The 18,408-nt window shown below is 37.8% G+C and overlaps 1 protein-coding gene across 4 annotated transcripts in view; it reads left to right on the forward strand.

Annotated features, from left to right (window-relative positions):
• EPS15 (epidermal growth factor receptor pathway substrate 15) overlaps positions 1–18,408 on the forward strand; it is a 196,850-nt gene that overhangs the window by 122,824 nt on the left and 55,618 nt on the right. For all 4 annotated transcript variants that reach the window (XM_012518810.3, XM_023584095.2, XM_004476485.4 and 1 more), the window contains exons 14-18: positions 8,292–8,453; positions 9,271–9,468; positions 12,104–12,307; positions 15,058–15,174; positions 15,369–15,459. In XM_012518810.3, coding sequence (XP_012374264.2) covers positions 8,292–8,453; positions 9,271–9,468; positions 12,104–12,307; positions 15,058–15,174; positions 15,369–15,459 — 772 coding nt within the window. The remainder of the gene's footprint in view (positions 1–8,291; positions 8,454–9,270; positions 9,469–12,103; positions 12,308–15,057; positions 15,175–15,368; positions 15,460–18,408) is intronic.

The raw sequence follows: 18,408 nt of genomic DNA on the forward strand, positions 1-18,408 counted from the left end.
CTGGGGCGCCCGGGTGTAGGAGTGCCCACACACAAGGAGTGTGCCCCACAAGGAGAGCCACCCTGTGTAAAAAAAAAAAGCGCAGCCCGCCCAGGAGTGACGCCACACACATGGAGAGCTGATGCAGCAAGATGACACAACGAAAAAGAGACACAGATTCCCAGGGCTGCCTGATAAGAATCAAGCGGACTCAGAAGAATACATGGGGAATGGACACAAGAGAGCAGACAATGGGACGGGGAGAGGAAGGGGAGATAAATAAATCTTAAAAATAAATAAATAAGACTTGGTGACAGGTTAGATGTGCAAAATGAGAGAGAGAAAGTCAAAGATGAACCTTAAGTCTCTGGACTGGAAAGCATAGAAATTGAAACCATTTTATTCATTCAGCAAATATTTATATGAGAGGCAATGCCGGAAATTTATCTAAATCTGTATTTTTATATTTGAGTATAGGAAAGAAGGAACTCAACTAACAATACAGGCAAGGTTAAAAATTTAAACATGCAGCCTTTATCCCTCCCCTTCCTCGCCATCGCTGTAGTGGCTTCTCCCTGGGCCTTAGGAAATGAATGATAACTATTTTATCAGTTTGGTGTGTGATGCTGACAGATGGGCTCATCATAATGCTCTGGAATGAAAATGTAGGGATCACATCAAAGACAGTTTGCAGGACTCAGTCCCATCACTCCAAGGAGAGGTGGCATCCCAGGCCCAAATCCTAGACACCTCTACTCATCTCACTTTGGTGAATAGTGCTCCTATTAGCATGTCTTTCAAGCAGTTTGGCATACTCTAGTACTGTCAGCCCTCATGAGAACAGGAAGGTTGGCTCCGGTGTTCCACCAGCCTGGCACTAATGAAACAGAGCCAGTCTGGAGGCAGTGTCCCCTGCAGGACTGTGGAGACTGAGCCATCACTGACTGGCAGAGCCATAGGAGTCTTCAGCAGCAGTATGCTTCCATCCACTTTGGGGACATGGCCAGGTGATGCAGTGAAATCTTTATTGTTTTAGAGGCTTTACTAACTGATCGTACCAGTAACTCAAATGGAGAGGTACCATGTGTGGTAGTTGGAGTCTGATCTAAATGCATGAATCTGTTTGCTAGTTCCTTACGGGTATGTTGGTTTTGAACACATGCCCACTGCTCTAAGGCACGGAACTCAATTGGAGCCATTAACAAGGGATGCCTAGTGCCTTAGCTAGGCACCACCCCGTGGCAGCTCCTCTATGGCCACTCTTCGTGTGTTGCCATAGGAATGCTTCTTCATAACTTTTAGAGCTGGCTAACTGTAACTCTGGGTTCTGGGTGTCATACAGGTGCTTAAAAAAGTTCTAGGGAGCTGTCAGTTTACACATGAAGAGTAAAGCATATCAGGATTTAGAAATAGCAGTTAGAGATCAGAGCCAGGAGTAAATGTGACTGCTGCAAGAACTTACAATCTAGGCCCTAATTTCCTTAAAGCTGTTTCTAGAGATCATTAACTACAATTTATGGTAGAAGTTTTGCTTCATTTTACTTTTACACTTTTATCAAGATTATATTAACAGGTAAAACATAGATTTACTTTGCTTCTCCTTAAAGTCTCTTTTTGTTGAAGATGAGCTGACTGCATGCTCTTATGGAGAAGCATTAGAGCAAAACAGTATAACTGATAAGAGATTTTGTTGTTTTCATAACATCACATTTTTCTAAGACTAAAACTATAACCAATAATGTCATCATGCAGATCAGTATTAAGATAGAATAGGCAGTGAGAACTTTAAAAGTCTTTAAGAATTTTATATAATCCCTAAATTTATAAATTATGCATTTAAAATTCTCTTTTAGAAAGATTCTGTTTCTTACAAAGAAACTTCAGCAGTACCAGAAGAAAACTAATTTTCTAGTAAATTTTATAAGGACTTTAGATTCCCAGTGAAATCAAAATTGTCATCCTATTATCATTTTATAAATAATAGTTCTCTTAGTAAACATAAGTCTATGATTTATAATAGTCTTAGGAAATAAATACATGATTATGCAGAGTTTTTTATGACAAACCAAATTAAAAACACAGTTTAACACCTTGTTAAAAATTCTGATTATTTATTAGAATAAAATATGACTAAAATTTAAAATATTGTCAAAATAGCATCCTATTTAAACTTTTCCACAGTTTCCACAAGTACTATATTTTTCAGTTTTGGAATATATTTTTCATTGTGAATTAAAATAGATATATTGATAGCATTAACTTTCATTTTAAGCACCTCACTTTTTACAAGGTAAAAGAATGAATCCTTTTGTAACAGTTTTATTAGATATCCGTAAGGGTTTTATTAGAATATTACAGGTTGTCAGGTCTGAACATTATATTTAAACAGGCCTCTGTTTATCACAGTGACAAATAAGTTGGTAAAATAGTTTAGAAAAGATTAACTTCCAAAATAGTAGTGACTCTATTTTTTTTAAACCATTAAAGATGTGATGAAGCTTTTCCCATAAAGCGCAGATTCTCTGTTCTTTATATCTATATATTGATTATTTCAAAAGGAATTTTATATCCTTCTACTCAAAACAGACCAACCATTTAAGAAAACTGTTATTTTAATAGAGAAAGTCAAATTTTAGTTTTGCATCCATGTGTCATTCGGTAAACAAATCTTAGTTAGCATAGATCATAACAAATTTGAGATGGTGTCCAACAGGTTTTCCTGCTGTAAAGTTATTTTTTGTTCTCAATATCAGCTTGTCGATTTTTGCTTACAATTTGGCTATTGGGTTATTAATTACTCTCATCCCAAGGCTGTTAAAAAGGTTTAAATTGGGGAATTACAGGGTGGGCTATGCAAACCAAGGTTTATTCTGTAACATTTCCTCTGTCCTGTAATTCTTAATTTTCAGGCCTAGTAGAGTTCTAAGCTAAACTCAGTTTTCCACATCTTATTGCACCTAGCCCTTCCCCATAACTTTCTCAAAGAGAAGGCCCTGGGTAGGCAGGGTAGGTCAGGGAGCCTAGGAAAAACCTTTGTTTGTTTGTTTCCAATGGTTTCTATATTCAGATTTCTTTATGACCTTTTTATCCTACTTGGTTTTTCTAGGGAGGTGTTAGCATAACATAAATGGCAGGTGTCCCTCAGAGGTCAGCGTTTTGATATAATGCATGAAAGCCTGAACATAGGCACCTCAGTCCATTTTTTCTATTGCTTACAGGAAAGGTCTAATTGGAATATGGTATTGTAATTTAGTGCTCCATTTTCAAGTTATGTTTCTCCATCCTCCAGTTTATGTTGTGGCCATGTGATATTATAGAAATATATTAATTTTTTCCACTTTAGGTTGCCCATCTACAAACTGCTTCAATGTTTCAAGAGACTCCTGAGGGAGGAAGTGTCTGTGGGTATAGAGGGAGAATTACCCATGCCCTGGTCTTCTGCTTGGCCTGTACTGATGTATGAAAAAGGTAGATGAGAGAGGAGAAATATAGCAGGTCCTCACAGGGGCTTCCCAAGTGAGTGTGGGGTCTCTACAAGGGCTCCTCTTTCACTTCTTGGTTCCAGTTTGACACCTAGTGTCTATGGGGCCCAACTACTGCTTGAGTGTTTCCAAAGTTTAAGAGAATGGGAAAGTCTGAGATGGAACTAGTGGGCACTAAAATGGTTTTCCAGTCACCTCTGACTGAGATAGATATGGGTCAGAAGTGTTTCTAACATAAAGAAGAAGACATGCCCCTGGAGGTTGCTTCTGAGGGTATCTGAACCATCTAGGGTGGTATACAGGATTTGGAGAAAATGTGCCTTGGAAGGAGTTGGGTCATATCTCATGACCAACACCATGTATAGCTCTCCACAAATGGTGAGGTCAGAGATCATGATGACAAAAGAGCACACAGTGGGAAAAAGCAGCTAACTAGAGTTAATGGGTCACAAACATGGTTACATGAAAGATCCATGGGCTCAACTGTTTGTAGTTGGACCACAGATTGCCACAGTAACAACAGAATCCCCTTGAATGGAGGATTGGGCAGTGAGGTCCTGCTTTGTGGAGGAAGAATCTTGCTGTCTCAGAACCAAAGGACGTATCTAAGCTGTGAGAAAAGTAAGGTCACAAGTCATAAAAAAGAGAAGGCAGCAAAGAAAGATTCTTACATGGCAGTGGGATGGGAAAAGCAGCCCATAAAGACCTTGACGGGTAATTTCTCAGTAAGACTCCTATGGACGGTGTCAGCTATTACCCACATAGCCCTTCAATCAGCATGATATGAGGAACAAGTCCTCCATCACCTCTGGGGACAGAGTATGAAGGAGTAGGTAGAAAAGGCCAGGGGCAGGTAGAAAAGACTGACAGGCTGATACTTTGCTTGTCCCTTCATTGGTTGCCAAAATCTGATGTCTGAGAGGCCCAGAGAGGTCTTGGAGAAAGACCTCAACCTAGGGCTAGGAGGGTTCTTGAAGCAGTCGCAAGGAAGAATTCAAGGATTAGTCATATAATATTATAGCAGGAGAATTTAATGGAGAGCGAAAGTTCACACTCAAGATGGGAGTGCGGTTGTGCTTGTACAGGTTGCAAAAGTCGCCCCCACCAGGAATTTTTAAACCAAAACACCCCAATTGGCAGCTTTTTCTGTGGAGCACTGGTGGCCAGACCACCCTATCAGCTCCTCCATCCCCACTGGGCGCCGCTGCCTGGAGGGACTCCTTCCACTCACAGGCTCCTTCTGTCACCCACCCTCACCTTAGTTTGATAGACCTTGTGAATTTATGAACTGCTCTACCTTAAGAAGGTGACCGGTTTGGAGTAATCAGATCATTTCCCCTACCCCCTCTCCATCCCCCTTTTTAAGGATTTTTTTTCCTTAAAAGCCATTTATTGTTCCTGTTGAAAGACCGGGACCTTGAAGTCCGAGGTATTAAAGCAAAGTGGGGACATATTTGTAGCACAGAGTATTTGGCATGTTTCACTCCTGCTTCTCTCAGACAGCTGTTTTAAAGCCTGTGTTGCTAGCTTTATGGAGGGCCTCGAGACACCCTTGTGGTGAATATGGGAGACTGCAGCAGTGTAGCCTCAGCCATTAATGGAATTAGTAGGTGTGGTTAATTACAGGTGGGACAGAAGAGATAGGATGGGTAGGGTAGAGGTTTTGTGTTGGGAGCCATCAGTGATGTGGGGTTTTTTGTTTTGTTTTTAGGCTTTTTTAAAAAATTAAACTTAATCACATTAGAATGTTACATTAAAAAACATAAAAAAACGAAAAACATGAGGTTCCCATATAATCCACTCCCCACCCCCACTACATCAGTCTTGTAAATTGTGTTTTTTTGAAGATATATACATCACAAAAAAGTTACATTAAAAAATATGAGATTCCTTTATACCCCACACCGCTACCCCACTCTTCCCACACCAACAGCCTCCCTCATCATTGCGGCACACTCTTCGCACTCGGTGAACAATTTTGGGGCACTGCTGCACTACACAGATAATAGTTTACCCTGTAGTTCACACTGTCCCCCAGTACATTCAGTGGATTATGGCAGGATATATAAAGTCCAGCATCTGACTCTGCAATATCATTAAGGACAACTCAAAATCCCAAAAATGCCCCCACATCACATCTCTTCCACCCTTTCCCTGCCCTCAGCAACTACTGTGGCCACTTTCTCCACCTCGATGCTAAAATTTCTTCTATTACTCGTCACAATAGTTTTATAGTAGAATATCAGTAAGTCCACTCTAGTCTATATTTTATTCCTCCATTCTGTGGATCCTGGGATGGCGATGTCCCCTCCACCTCTAGATCAAGAGGGGGCTTAGATTTCACATGGATGGTGATGCAATTCATCAGTGATGTTTTGATAATTGTTTCCTGGTACTGAAATTTGAACCTGAATGAGTTGTCCCTACTTCTGATGAGGTCAGTGTTGCAAAACAACAGATTCATAAAGTAATGATCAAATCTACCTTTCTTTCCATGTATATTTCTAAGAAATAGAGCCAGCTGATTTTGTACGTAAACTCCAAGAGCTGTTTACCTGATACTAAACCCACATACCAGTGTGGACCTTCCCTGACCTCACCCACTTCCTTTCCTGGAACCTGTCTCTGTTAATGTGATCCAGCCCGGGTTCTGGCTGCTGTCAAAAGATCCCAATGAAGAGTTTGTGTGTTTAGGCCTAATTTCTTTGTCTTTTTCTTACTCTGTTCCTGGCATTTGCTGGTTATAGGGTATACTCTGTAGAACCATTTCATTGAAAGTATATAATCAGTATAATCAGTGATATTTGGTATAATCATATAGTTGTGTGTTCATCACTTCAGTCATTATTAGAATATTTTCGTTATATCAATAATAATAATAAACAAAAAACAGGCAAACAAGAAACTTCACCTCTCAATCTCTTTATAAAATATTTTTATATTTTATAAAAATAGAAAATAATTTTTTTAAAAAAAACATTGCTCTGTACTTTTCCAGTGGGTGAATTGTATGGTATGTGAGTTATCTCAAAGTGGTTACAAAAATAAATAAATAAAATTACATCCTATATTTGAAGGGGAATCTGAGGGGGTGGGGAGGATTTAGAGATGGTCAGGAACACCTCACTGAAAAGGTAACAGTTGAGCAAAGACTTGAAGTGAGGGTTGAAGGCATGTGGACGCTTAGGGGAAAAACTTAGAAGGAAGAGGTAATGATCAGTGAAAGATCCTAAGAGGGAGCACGTGTTGAATGTTTGAGGAGCAGCAGTGATGTTCACATGACTGAAATAGAATGGGCAAGGGAGATCACAGTAGGAAATGAAGTTGAGAAATGGGCCATTGTAAAGACCTTAGCTTTCCCAGTAAGTGAGATGGAGAGTCAATGCAGGGTTTTGAGTAGAGGAGTGATATGATCTGATACAGGTTTTTAACAGTGACAACTGTGTTGAAAATAAACGGAAAGGCAGCATAGGTGGCAGCAGGAAAACAGATTAGGAGGCAGCCGTCCAGGAGAGAGATAAGACCAGGACTGAAGCAGTAATGGTGGTGAGAAGTAATCATTTTCTGAAAACAGGCAGACCTCAGAGATAGCATGGATTTAGTTCCAGACCACTGTAACAAAGCGAATATCACAATACAGTAGAACGAGTTGCACAAATTTCTTTGGTTTCCCAGTGCATATAAAAGTTATGTTTATACTATAGTCTAAGTGTTCAGTAGCATTATGTTTGAAAAACAATGTGCATACCTTAATTAAAATGTGACAGAGATGGTAAGCTGGGAAGCAGATGTGGCTCAAAGGATAGGGCTTACGCCTATGATATGAGAGGACCCGGGTTCAATCCCTGGGACCTCCCAGTGAAAAAGAAGAGAAAGCATGCCCGCACAGTGAGCCAGTGCCCATGTGGCAAGCCATTGCCCGCGTGGCGAGCCAAGCACCCACATGGTGAGAGTGCCCATGCGGTGAGCCCATGCCTGTGTCATGCAACATGAGTCATGCAACAAAATGGTGACGCAACAGAAGAGAGATGAAGGGGAGAGTTAAGATGAAGTGCAGCAGAAACCAGGAACCAAGGTGGTGTAGCTAACAGGGAACCTCTCTCCACATCAGAGGTCCCCAGGATCAAATCCTGGTGAATCCTAGAGGAGAAAAAATGAGAAGACCAAAAAGAGAAATAGATGCAGACAGTCACACAGCTAATGGATACAGACAGCAAAAAACAGCAGGGTGGGGGGAGGGGAAGGGAAGGGGAAATAAAATAAATAAATCTTTTTTTAAAAATGTGGCACAGAGACACAAAGTGAGCACGTTGTTAGAAAAACGGCACCATTAGACTTACTTGATGCAGGATTGCCACAATCCTTCAACTTGTAAAAACAATATCTGTGAAGTACAATAAAGCAAAGAGCAGTAAAATGAGATATGCCTGTATATTTTGAACAAAGAGGCAATGGGATTTGCTGACAGATTGGAGATGAGATGTGAGAAAGAGAGGGGTCAAAGAAGACACAATTTTTTTGGCCAGATAAATGGAGAGGGTGAACTTTGAGGGTAAAGCAGATTTTGGGGAAAATACCAGTTCTGTTTTGGGCATATGTTAGAGAAACCCATCAGACATCCAAATACAGGTTCAAATAAGAAAATGCATATTTAAATCTAAATAAGAGGTTCTCAAGTAAAGACTGTATTTAAAGCTATGAGTTCTCCATTTCAACAACACAGTATATGTAATGTGGCAAGAGTTTATTTTCCCTTGATAAATATTTTTTGAAAAATTACCTTCCCTCCTGCCCCAAAGATGAGAAATATGTTAATTTTATTGATTTTAGGATCTTCAAGATGAAGTTCAAAAGGAGAATACTAATCTGCAAAAGTTACAGGCCCAGAAACAGGAAGTACAGGAACTCCTTGATGGACTGGATGAGCAGAAAGCCCAGCTGGAGGAGCAACTCAAAGAAGTCAGAAAGAAATGTGCTGAGGAGGCCCATTTGGTACAAAGACTGACTGTTCTCTGCTGCTTGCATTTTTTTTTATTTTAAAGATTTATTTCTCTCCCCCCCGCCCACCTGTTGTCTGCTCTCTATGTCCATTTGCTATGTGTTCTTCTGTGTACGCTTGCACCCTCAGCAGCACTGGAAAACTGCATCTCTTTTTTGTTGTGTCGTCTTGCTACGTTAGCTCTCCGTGTGTGTGTGATGCCACTCCTGGGCAGGCTGCACTTTTTTCACGTGGGGCGGCTCTCCTTGCAGGGCACACTCCTTGTGCGTGGGGCACCCCCACGTGGGGGCACTCCTGCGTGACACAGCACTCCTTGTGTGCGGCAGCTCTGCACGTGGGCCAGCTCACCACAAGAGTCAGGAGGCCCTGGGTCTCGAACCCTGGACCCTCCTATATGGTAGACAGTCGCTGTACCAGTTGAACCATGTCCGCTTCCCTCTGCTGCTTGCATTTATACTTTACTTGCTTTTCCTGGCTTAAGAGGAAACAATAACCAAATATATATATATATATTTGGTTATTGTTAGGTGGCAGTCTCGTCAGCAGATGGGCACATGAGAGAAGTGGAGCAAGGTTCATACTGAAATTATAGGCCTACTTTAGAGGAAATAATACTATGTTTCTAAATTTTAATTTGAAGTATCATACCTCTTGTCTTCAACTCATCTCTTTCCCTCTCCCAGTTGCCCTTCTCTACCAAAAACAAGCATCATAAACCACCAAAATAGTAAATTAAGCAAATGAAAGTATTGCATTTTAATAACATCTCTTCTTTCAATCCCCTACTTCCCGTTCATCTTCATATTATAGATCTCTTCTCTGAAAGCTGAATTAAATAGTCAAGAATCTCAGATCTCTACCTATGAAGAAGAACTGGCCAAAGCCAGGGAAGAGCTGAGCCACCTGCAGCAAGAAACAGCAGAATTAGAGGAGAGTGTGGAGTCAGGAAAGGCTCAGCTGGGATCTCTTCAGCAGCATTTGCAAGATTCACAACAGGAAATCAGTACAGTAAGTCTTTGTGGAAGCAGAATATAAGCTTAAATGGGCCCTCTTAATCCTTTTAGTCAGTCATACTTATTCAACTTCTGCTTCTTCTCCTATTTCTTAGTTTATGATTTATTTTCCAATAGTTTTACTCAAATAGACTTCTTGTCATCTGTCATAAGTTAAAGCTATTATATGTCTTACACATCTGATGATTATCATTGGATTAGTGGCTAAGAGTGTGGGCTTTGTTAGATGGTCTAGGTTTATGTGCAGGCTCTGCTACTTACTAGTTGAATCATCTTAGTCTCAGATTCCTCATCTTTAAAATTGGAAAATTAATACTATCCCTTCCTGGGAGCCATGTAGCTCAATGGTTGAGTGCTGGTTTTCCACATGCAAGGTTCTAGTTCAGTTCTTGGCCCTGGTTCCTCAAAAAAACAAAACAAAACCCTACCTCTTAGGGCTGCTATGAGGTTTTAATGCGGCAAAACATGAAGCATTTTAGCATAGTGTTTGAAACATAAATGCTCAAAAATTATTGTTTATTTTTATAAATAAATTCAGTGTCATCCCTTTTATGATTCTAATTTTAAAATCAATTCTGCATTTTTGGAAACCTTTATTTTCTTAATTAGAAAGTAGTTTCTTATAGAGACAAATGTGTGGTATTGTGTTGTATCTTGTATATAGATCCTTTGCTTTTTTAATTCCTAGACTTCCCTAAATAGATAATAATGTTTTAGAGAATGTTAGGTGAAATGGTTAGATAGGAACATAGAGATCATGTATCCATTACTGTTATTTTTTTTTTTAAAGATTTATTTATTTATTTAATTCCCCCCCCCTCCCCTGGTTGTCTGTTCTTGGTGTCTGTTTGTTGCGTCTTGTTTCTTTGTCCGCTTCTGTTGTCGGCGGCGGCACGGAAGTGTGGGAAGTGTGGGCGGCGCCATTCCTGGGCAGGCTGCACTTTCTTTTCACGCTGGGCGGCTTTCCTCACGGGCGCACTCCTTGCGTGTGGGGCTCCCCCACGCAGGGGACACCCTTGCATGGCACGGCACTCCTTGCGCGCATCAGCACTGCGCCTGGCCAGCTCCACACGGGTCAAGGAGGCCCGGGGTTTGAACCGCGGACCTCCCATATGGTAGACGGACGCCCTAACCACTGGGTCAAAGTCTGTTTCCCACATTACTGTTATTTTTAATCTGAACAAACTGAACGTAAGGAAGATTAAGTAACTTGCTCATACATATCCTTTTAAAAGAACCTTAGTCTAGAATTCAGGTCTTCTAAAACTCAGTCCTGTGTTCATAGTTAATTATTATAAATAATGAAATCCTTCCCCTTACATGTTTCTTTTCTGTGCCCCTACCCCCACCTTCCTTGTGTGACTTTTAAATTTTAAAGTATTTTTTTTTTCAAATATATCTTTTGATTTTCCTAACAATTCTCTGTGCAGATAGTTCTTATACCCCTTATGGATTAAGAAATGGAGCCTTGAAGAGGTTACTTTAAGAATAGCTAGCTAGGAAGTGACAGAACTAGATTTAAACCTGTCTCATAATCCAATATAGTGTTCTTTTGCCAGGATATACTCTGAAAAGACTTATGGTAAATTTCACATTCCAACTTCATCAACCTAAAACTGTATGGAGGAAGTAAGATTGGGGACTTATAAAAGGTCAATAGGTAATTTTTGCGTTTGCTGAAAAACAAAGCAGAAAGCATATAAATAAATGAATCCCAGTTTAAAATATTTTACAAAAAATGGATACTATCTGGTAAAATTCCATGTCTTATTCCTTTGTCACTAGAAGCTTTTTAAAAAATCTGCTATCTTCTCAATTTCTTGGAGATATTTTTAGATGTGTTTTCTTTATTATAGATAAGGATATTAAAAAGCATTTCTTTCCTCCCTCCAGTCTCCAACATTTTTCTTTTTATTTATTGAATTCTGCCTTCTCTGTCCTACTGTTGTCCCAGGAACCTAAAGTCACTTGTGTGTTTGAGTCCAAAAAAACTTCTTCGAGTGCCCTTTAACCTGCTTGGCAGAGCTTAGATTTAGATATTACTTCCTAGGGCTCTAGTCCATTAGTAATGCCAGTACATAGGACAGTAACTCATTTTACCTTATCTTTATTCCATTCTTTCCCAGTTAGGAGTGTGATTGGTTCTAAATCCTTGTGTGTGCTCCACCAACTTCCTTTATCTCTCCTAAAGCATCATCATAAAATCTTCTCCAGCTTTTCTCTTCCAATTTGCTATCTTTCTCACAATACCAATACCCTGGCCCTTCCTTTTCTAATGGACTGCCAACTTGCATATATTTGAATCAGAATTCTTGGGGCTTTCAAAAGATATACAAAAGCAAATCCATGGGGGGAGTGGGTGTAGCTCAGTGGTTGAGTGCCTGCTTCGCATGTACACAGTTGAGTTCAATCCCCAGTACCTACAAAAAAAAAAGAAGCAAATCCATATATACAGGAAGTCAGAAAGGGGAACTTATTGAGAATGATTATTGAAATCTTTCCTCTGTGTTCCCTGGGGTTCTCCTTAAAAGGAGCAAGTTTATCTTGAATGAAGTCTAGGGGTATAGCCATTTTTACATTGCATGTTTTTCCAGTAAATTTTGTGTTGCATTTCTATTTTATGTTGACAGATGCAAGTGAAATTGATGGAAATGAAGGAGCTGGAAAACCATAACAATCAATTAAATTGGTGCAGTAGTCCGCACAGCGTTCTTGTAAATGGTGTTACAGATTATTGCAGCCTCAGCACTAGCAGTAGTGAAACAGCCAACCTTAATGAGCACAGTGAAGGCCAGAGCAATCTAGAGTCTGAACCCATGCACCAGGAGTCTTCTGTGAGTCTAGTACTTCATGATATTAATATCATACCTAATATTAATGTGGGCTGACCTCATCTGAGGACAATTGAGACTTTGTTTTAGTGGCAGAGAGTGTGTACTAGTCCAACAATTTCTACCATTTTAACTAGTGTAAAAATGTCATTTTAATGGATTTATTTATTCTAGAATGTAGTTTAATAAGTCTATAGACAGTAAACTTAAAAAAAAATTTTTAAGTACCCTCACACATGACTGAAAATAATTCTGTATTACATTAAGTTGAATACATTCAATTAGCTAGTATTTGGAGAGCACCAACTGTGCAAGAGTTCTGTGTTATGTGTTAGAGCTACAGAGACAAAGACCTTTTAAACTCTGCCTTCAAACACCAAACAGTCTAGGAGTATAACACAGTGTTAAAGGGCGGTGATAAAGAAAACACAGAATATTCAAGTAGAACAGCTTGGAGGGTGATCAGGGGAGATTTTATAGGGAGAGCTTTACAAGTGAGGTTTGATAAGTGAGAAAAGGTTAAGCAAAGAAGAGGGGGTGGTACAGTCTGGCAGAAAAAAAACAATATTATACATACAAGATGGGAGGAAAATATGCACAAAGTTGTCAGAAGTTTCAAAGTATCTTGTGATGGTGGGGAGAGCCTTGGTAGGAGTTGAGGCTCTTTCTTTAGTGGGCATCTTTGTTACCACTGCTTCTTTATCAAAATATTGATGTCTGAGTCTCATGCTGAACTAGAGATCCTGGGACAGAGCCAGGTATATATTTTTAAATCAGGGTCAATTCAACAAGAAGAATAACATATGTATACATATATATATTCATCCAACAGCAGAGCCCCTGACTGTATGAAGCAAATATTGACAGATTTGAAGGGAGAAATAGGCAGTTCTTCATTAATAATAGTAGACTTCAACACACCATTTTCTGTAATGAGTCTGTATTGATCATCTAGACAGACAATCAGTAAAGAAATAGAAGATTTCAAAGATACTATAAACCAACTAGACCTAACAGACATATACAGAACACATAGCACAAAATGTACATTTTTGCTGGTGCACATGGGTCATTCTTCAGGATAGATCATATGTTAGGTCACAAAACAAATCTCGATAAATGTTATAAAGTGTTGGAATCATTCAGTGTATCTTCTCTGACCAAAACATAATGAAGCTAGAAATCAATAACAGAGGGAAAATTGGAAAATTCACAAATATGTGGAAATTAAATAAGACAACCTTTTTAAAAAAATTTTGAGTATATCTATAACCTAGTTTCCCCTTTTAATGACATACACAAGTACAATTCAGTGGTGTTAATTACAGTTACAAAGACAATACACTCTTAAACCAATGGGTCAGAAAGAAATCACAAGGGAAATTCAGAAATATCTTGAGGCAGATGAAAATGAAAACACAACATACCAAAACTTACAGGTTGCTGCAGAAGCAGTGCAAAGAGGGAAATGTATAGCTCTCAATGCTTACGTTTAAAAAGAAAGATCTCAAATCAGAGACCTAACCTCACAACTGGAAAAACTACAAAAAGAAGAGCAAACTTAGATGCAAAGTGAGTAGGTGGAAAGAAATAACAAAATTAGAGTGGAGATACATGAAGTAGAGAATAAAAAAACAATAGAGAAAATCAACAACATCAGATGTTGGTTCTTTGAAAAGTTCAATAAAATTGACAAACCTTTAGCTAGACTGAAAGAAAAAAAGAGAAAGGATATAAGTAACTAAAATCAGAAATTGAAAGGGGTAGGGGGAACATTACTGCCTACACCACAGAAACACAAAAATAAAGACTATAAAAATAAATTCCATGGGTGGTTGTACTGGTTATAAATGACCACTTTTAGGTCAGAAAGGGCCAATAGATAAGAAATTTTAATTCATCTTGAAACACTGAGAATTTATTTCACTGCAATAACTAGACACTGAAAAAGTTGTTAAGCAAGAAGTGGTGGTATTAAATTTACCTTTTAGAAAATGTGAGAAATACATCAGAGAGCAGGACCAGCCACATAGAGAGATGTTAAAAGGCTGCTGGAATAGTCTGTGAGAGTTTTTTAGCCTGCATTTAAGCAGTAATAGGAGGAATGATAAAAAGAGTAATGTAAGTTTGAGAGAAATTAAGGATTTAAAACTAACAGACTTAATTTTATTTAGACATTGTATCCTTCAGTACCTTATACAATATTCTTTCAAGCACAGAAGGCAAATTACGGGGCTTTCCTTCAAAAGCAAAAGGGTGTTATGAAATGGAGATGCCCCTGGCCATTTCTTTAGCCTTAATTCTTACTGATCTAAATCCAGAAAGCAATTGGGAACCTTTGCAGGACTTAATAAAGGGTTATGATCAGATTCACATTTTATATCTATTACTTTGGCTGCCTTCGTATTGCAGGCAATTGAAAAGTTATTAAAGTAAATCAAGAATAATGATTCTGTAAATGGATGATAGTTGCAGTGAGGGTGGAGAGGAGGCAATTGAGAAGAAGACAGAAAGTGTATCTGGGGGATGAACAAAAGGGAAGTGATAAAGGGTGCGCTAAAGGTTTCTGGCTTGAGTGACTTTGATGGTTGGTGATACCATTTTCTTAAGAAAGTTTACAGAAGTCATTCAGTGAATATGTTGTGCTTGTCATTGTCTTCTTTTTAAAAAAATATTTTTGGTTTTTCTTTGTCAGTTTCCTCTGTCAAGTAGAAATATATATTGTTTATTCATGTAGCATTAACATTTTGTAGGCAAGAAGTAGTCCTGAAATACCACCTTCTGATGTGACTGATGAAAAGGAAGTGGTAGCTGCAATTGATAATGAAAAACTTTGCCCTGAATTTAATGATGACAAACATTCAAAAAAGGTAAAAATAATTTTATATTTATTCTTATCATTGGTTTCCCTAGATGGTTTACACCCGTTTTTAGGCTAAGAAAAGTGAAAAATATGTCAGGTACTCATCAAAGCATGTATATGATGTGAATTTATGTAATTTTATTTAACCGTTTAAAACTTCTTTGGTTCAAAAAAAAAATTGTTTTTGAAATTATTTTTTAGGAAGATCATTTTAATATAGAATCAAGCTCACTGACAGATCCAGTTGCAGATACAAACTTGGATTTCTTCCAGTCTGATCCTTTTGTTGGCAGTAAGTACTTTTATTTCTATATTATTGCTTTATCAAAATAGGCTTTTCAGTGTAAAAACTGTTAAGAATTAAGACTTTGATTATAAGAACCTACTTGTTATAACAATACTAGAGGGAAGAGTGAGTGTTAATATGCTCAGATTTGCTAGTACTTGCCCTCAGGCACCTAAACCCTAGGACTAAGCCTTTGATTGGATTTTAGGAGCACCTTAATTAAGACTGTTTCTTCTTTAGGACAGGAACTAAAGGAAATAGATGTTATGGATAAGGAGAGGAACTAGGGCAATCTTGGGTCAGGTGACACCTGTTTATTGAAAGTATCAGTGCCTTGCTTTTAAAACAGTGGAAGCTATAGAAAGGTTAGAAGCCTGATCCCCACCCTTAAGGTACCTACAAGTCTTATTGAAGAAACATAAATTTTGATAAATTTAAATACTTGATATCAGAATAAGTTATATTAAATATCACTTAAGTCAAGACTTTTTTTGCATTTTATTTCCTAAATCACTCTGTGAAACTGTTAGGTGAACTTATATATTAGTTTTCAAAATGGGAAACAGAGGCACGCAGATAAAATGACTTGCTTATGATCATGACAAAAATGAACCCAGATATTAGAACTTTTTTATTGATATATCAATAAATTCATCCATTTAAAGTATAATAGTCCAGTGGGTTTTTAGTATATTCACAAAGCTCTACAGCTATCACCACAAAGTACTTTTGAAACATTTTTCACCATCCCCCAAAAAAACCTGTTAGCAGTCACTTTCCATTACCCTACCTTAGCCCTGCAACCACTAAGCTTCCTGTCTCTGTACATTTGCCTATTTGTGGATTTATACAATATGTGTTCTTTTATGTCTGGCTTCTTTCACTTAGTAAAATATTTTAAAGTTCACCTGTATTGTAGCATATTTCCATGTTTCATTACTTTTTATTACTGAATGGCATTCCATTGTATGATTATGCCACATTTTGTTTATTCATAAGTTGATGAATTTGTATTTCCACTTTGGCTATTATGAAAATGCTGCTGTGAACATTTGTGTACAAGTTTTTGCATGTATGTTTACTTATATTTCTCTAGGTTGAAATAAATATTTTTATTTCTATATTATTCGTTTACTGAAATAGACTTTTTAATGTAAAAACTGTAAGAATAAGATTTTGTACACACACACACACACACAAACACACACACACACTTAGGAGGGGAATTATTGGATCATGTAGTCAATTTATGTTTAATCTTTTGAGGAACCACCAGACTTTTCCAAAGTCACTGTACCATTTTACACTCCCACCAGCAGTGTATGAGAGTTCCAGTATCTCCTTATCCTTGCCCATACCTTTTATTATTTGTCTCTTAGTGCATGTGTGAAATGCTATTGCATTGTGGTTTTGATTTGTATTTTCCTAATGACTAATGTTGTAGTATATCTGCTTATGTACTTATTGGTCATTTGTATATTTTCATTGAAGAATTATTTATTCAACTCACTTGCCCATTTTTAAATTAGATTTTATTTGTCTTTTATTATTAAGTCATAAGAGTACTTTATATATTCTGGATACAATTCCCTTCAGAAACATAATTTGCAGGCATTTTCTCACATTCTGTAGGTTGTTTTTTTCACTTTCTTGATGTGCTAAGAAACACAAAAACATTAAATTTTGATGGTGTCCAGTTTATCTGGTTTTTCTTTTGTTACTTGAGCTTTTGGGGTCTGATATTGTTGTAGAATTTGAGAGAGGTTTAATTATTTGCATATAGAGAGGCCAGAACTAAGGAATGATTTTGAGAAGGAAAAATGGTTTATTGCCGGCCGGCCGGACTCGGGAGCTTTCTGTTTCAATCCTGAGCCCAGAACAAGATTTTCAAATTTCTTTTATACAGAGGAAAGGTGAAATGGTCCCTTTGTTTCAGTTCTCAATAGGCTTGAATTAGCATATATATCTTCCACATCTTAGGTAAGCTTTTAGCATGGACTCCAGACATTCTAGATAAGCTTTTAGCATATTTGGTTTGCATTTCCCCTAAATACTTAAAGTTTATAGACCTTGCACTGTTAAACTGTTTCCTGGGACTGGAGTCCTTGCCATTGTTACTAAGGGCAGGGCTGCAGCGTCTTACCTTCCACACCCAAAAGTCAAACAGCTTAGGTTATCTCTGAAGAGACAAAGAGCCTCCCACCCATAGCCCACATCAATATAAGAAATCATTGCCTAATCTAAAGTCATGAAGATTTACCCCTGTGTTTTCTTCTAAGAGTTTTATAGTTTCAGCTCTTACATTTAAGTCTTTAATCTATTTTGAGTTAATTTTTGTATATGATGTGAAATAAGTAGTCCAACTTCATCCTTTTGTATCTGGATATCCACTTGCGCCAGGACCTTCTCTTAAAAAGACTGTTCTTTCCTTGTTTAATTGTCTTGGCACTCTTGTCAAAAATCAATTGATCAAATAAAATTTAAAAATTGTTTAAAAATCTATAAAAGAAAATCAGCTGACCATAAATGGAAGGATTTGTTTCTGGACTTTTCAATTCTATAGGAATTTCTTTTACTTCAGTGACTCTCAGTTTCTTCATTTCTTTATTATTTGTTTCTTTATTGGAAAAGTTATGAGTTTATAGAACAAACATGCATAAAATACAGGATTCCCATATACCAACCTATTATTAACATCATGCAGTGGTATGGAGCATATGTTTATAGTTCTATTAACTGTAGTCCATGGATTGGAAATTTTAATTTCTTCCTCATCAGTAGTATATAGAAATGTTATTGATTTTTGCATATTTATCTTGTATCCTGCCACTTTGCTGAACACGTCCATTAGTTCTAGTAGCTTTTTGTGGATTTTTCAGGATTTTCTGGATATAGGATCATCTCATCAGCTAATAGCAAAAGTTTTACTTCTTCCTTTCCTATTTGGGTGCATTT

Source organism: Dasypus novemcinctus, chromosome 9 (genome assembly GCF_030445035.2).
Source record: "Dasypus novemcinctus isolate mDasNov1 chromosome 9, mDasNov1.1.hap2, whole genome shotgun sequence".
Taxonomy (NCBI): Eukaryota; Metazoa; Chordata; class Mammalia; order Cingulata; family Dasypodidae; genus Dasypus; species Dasypus novemcinctus.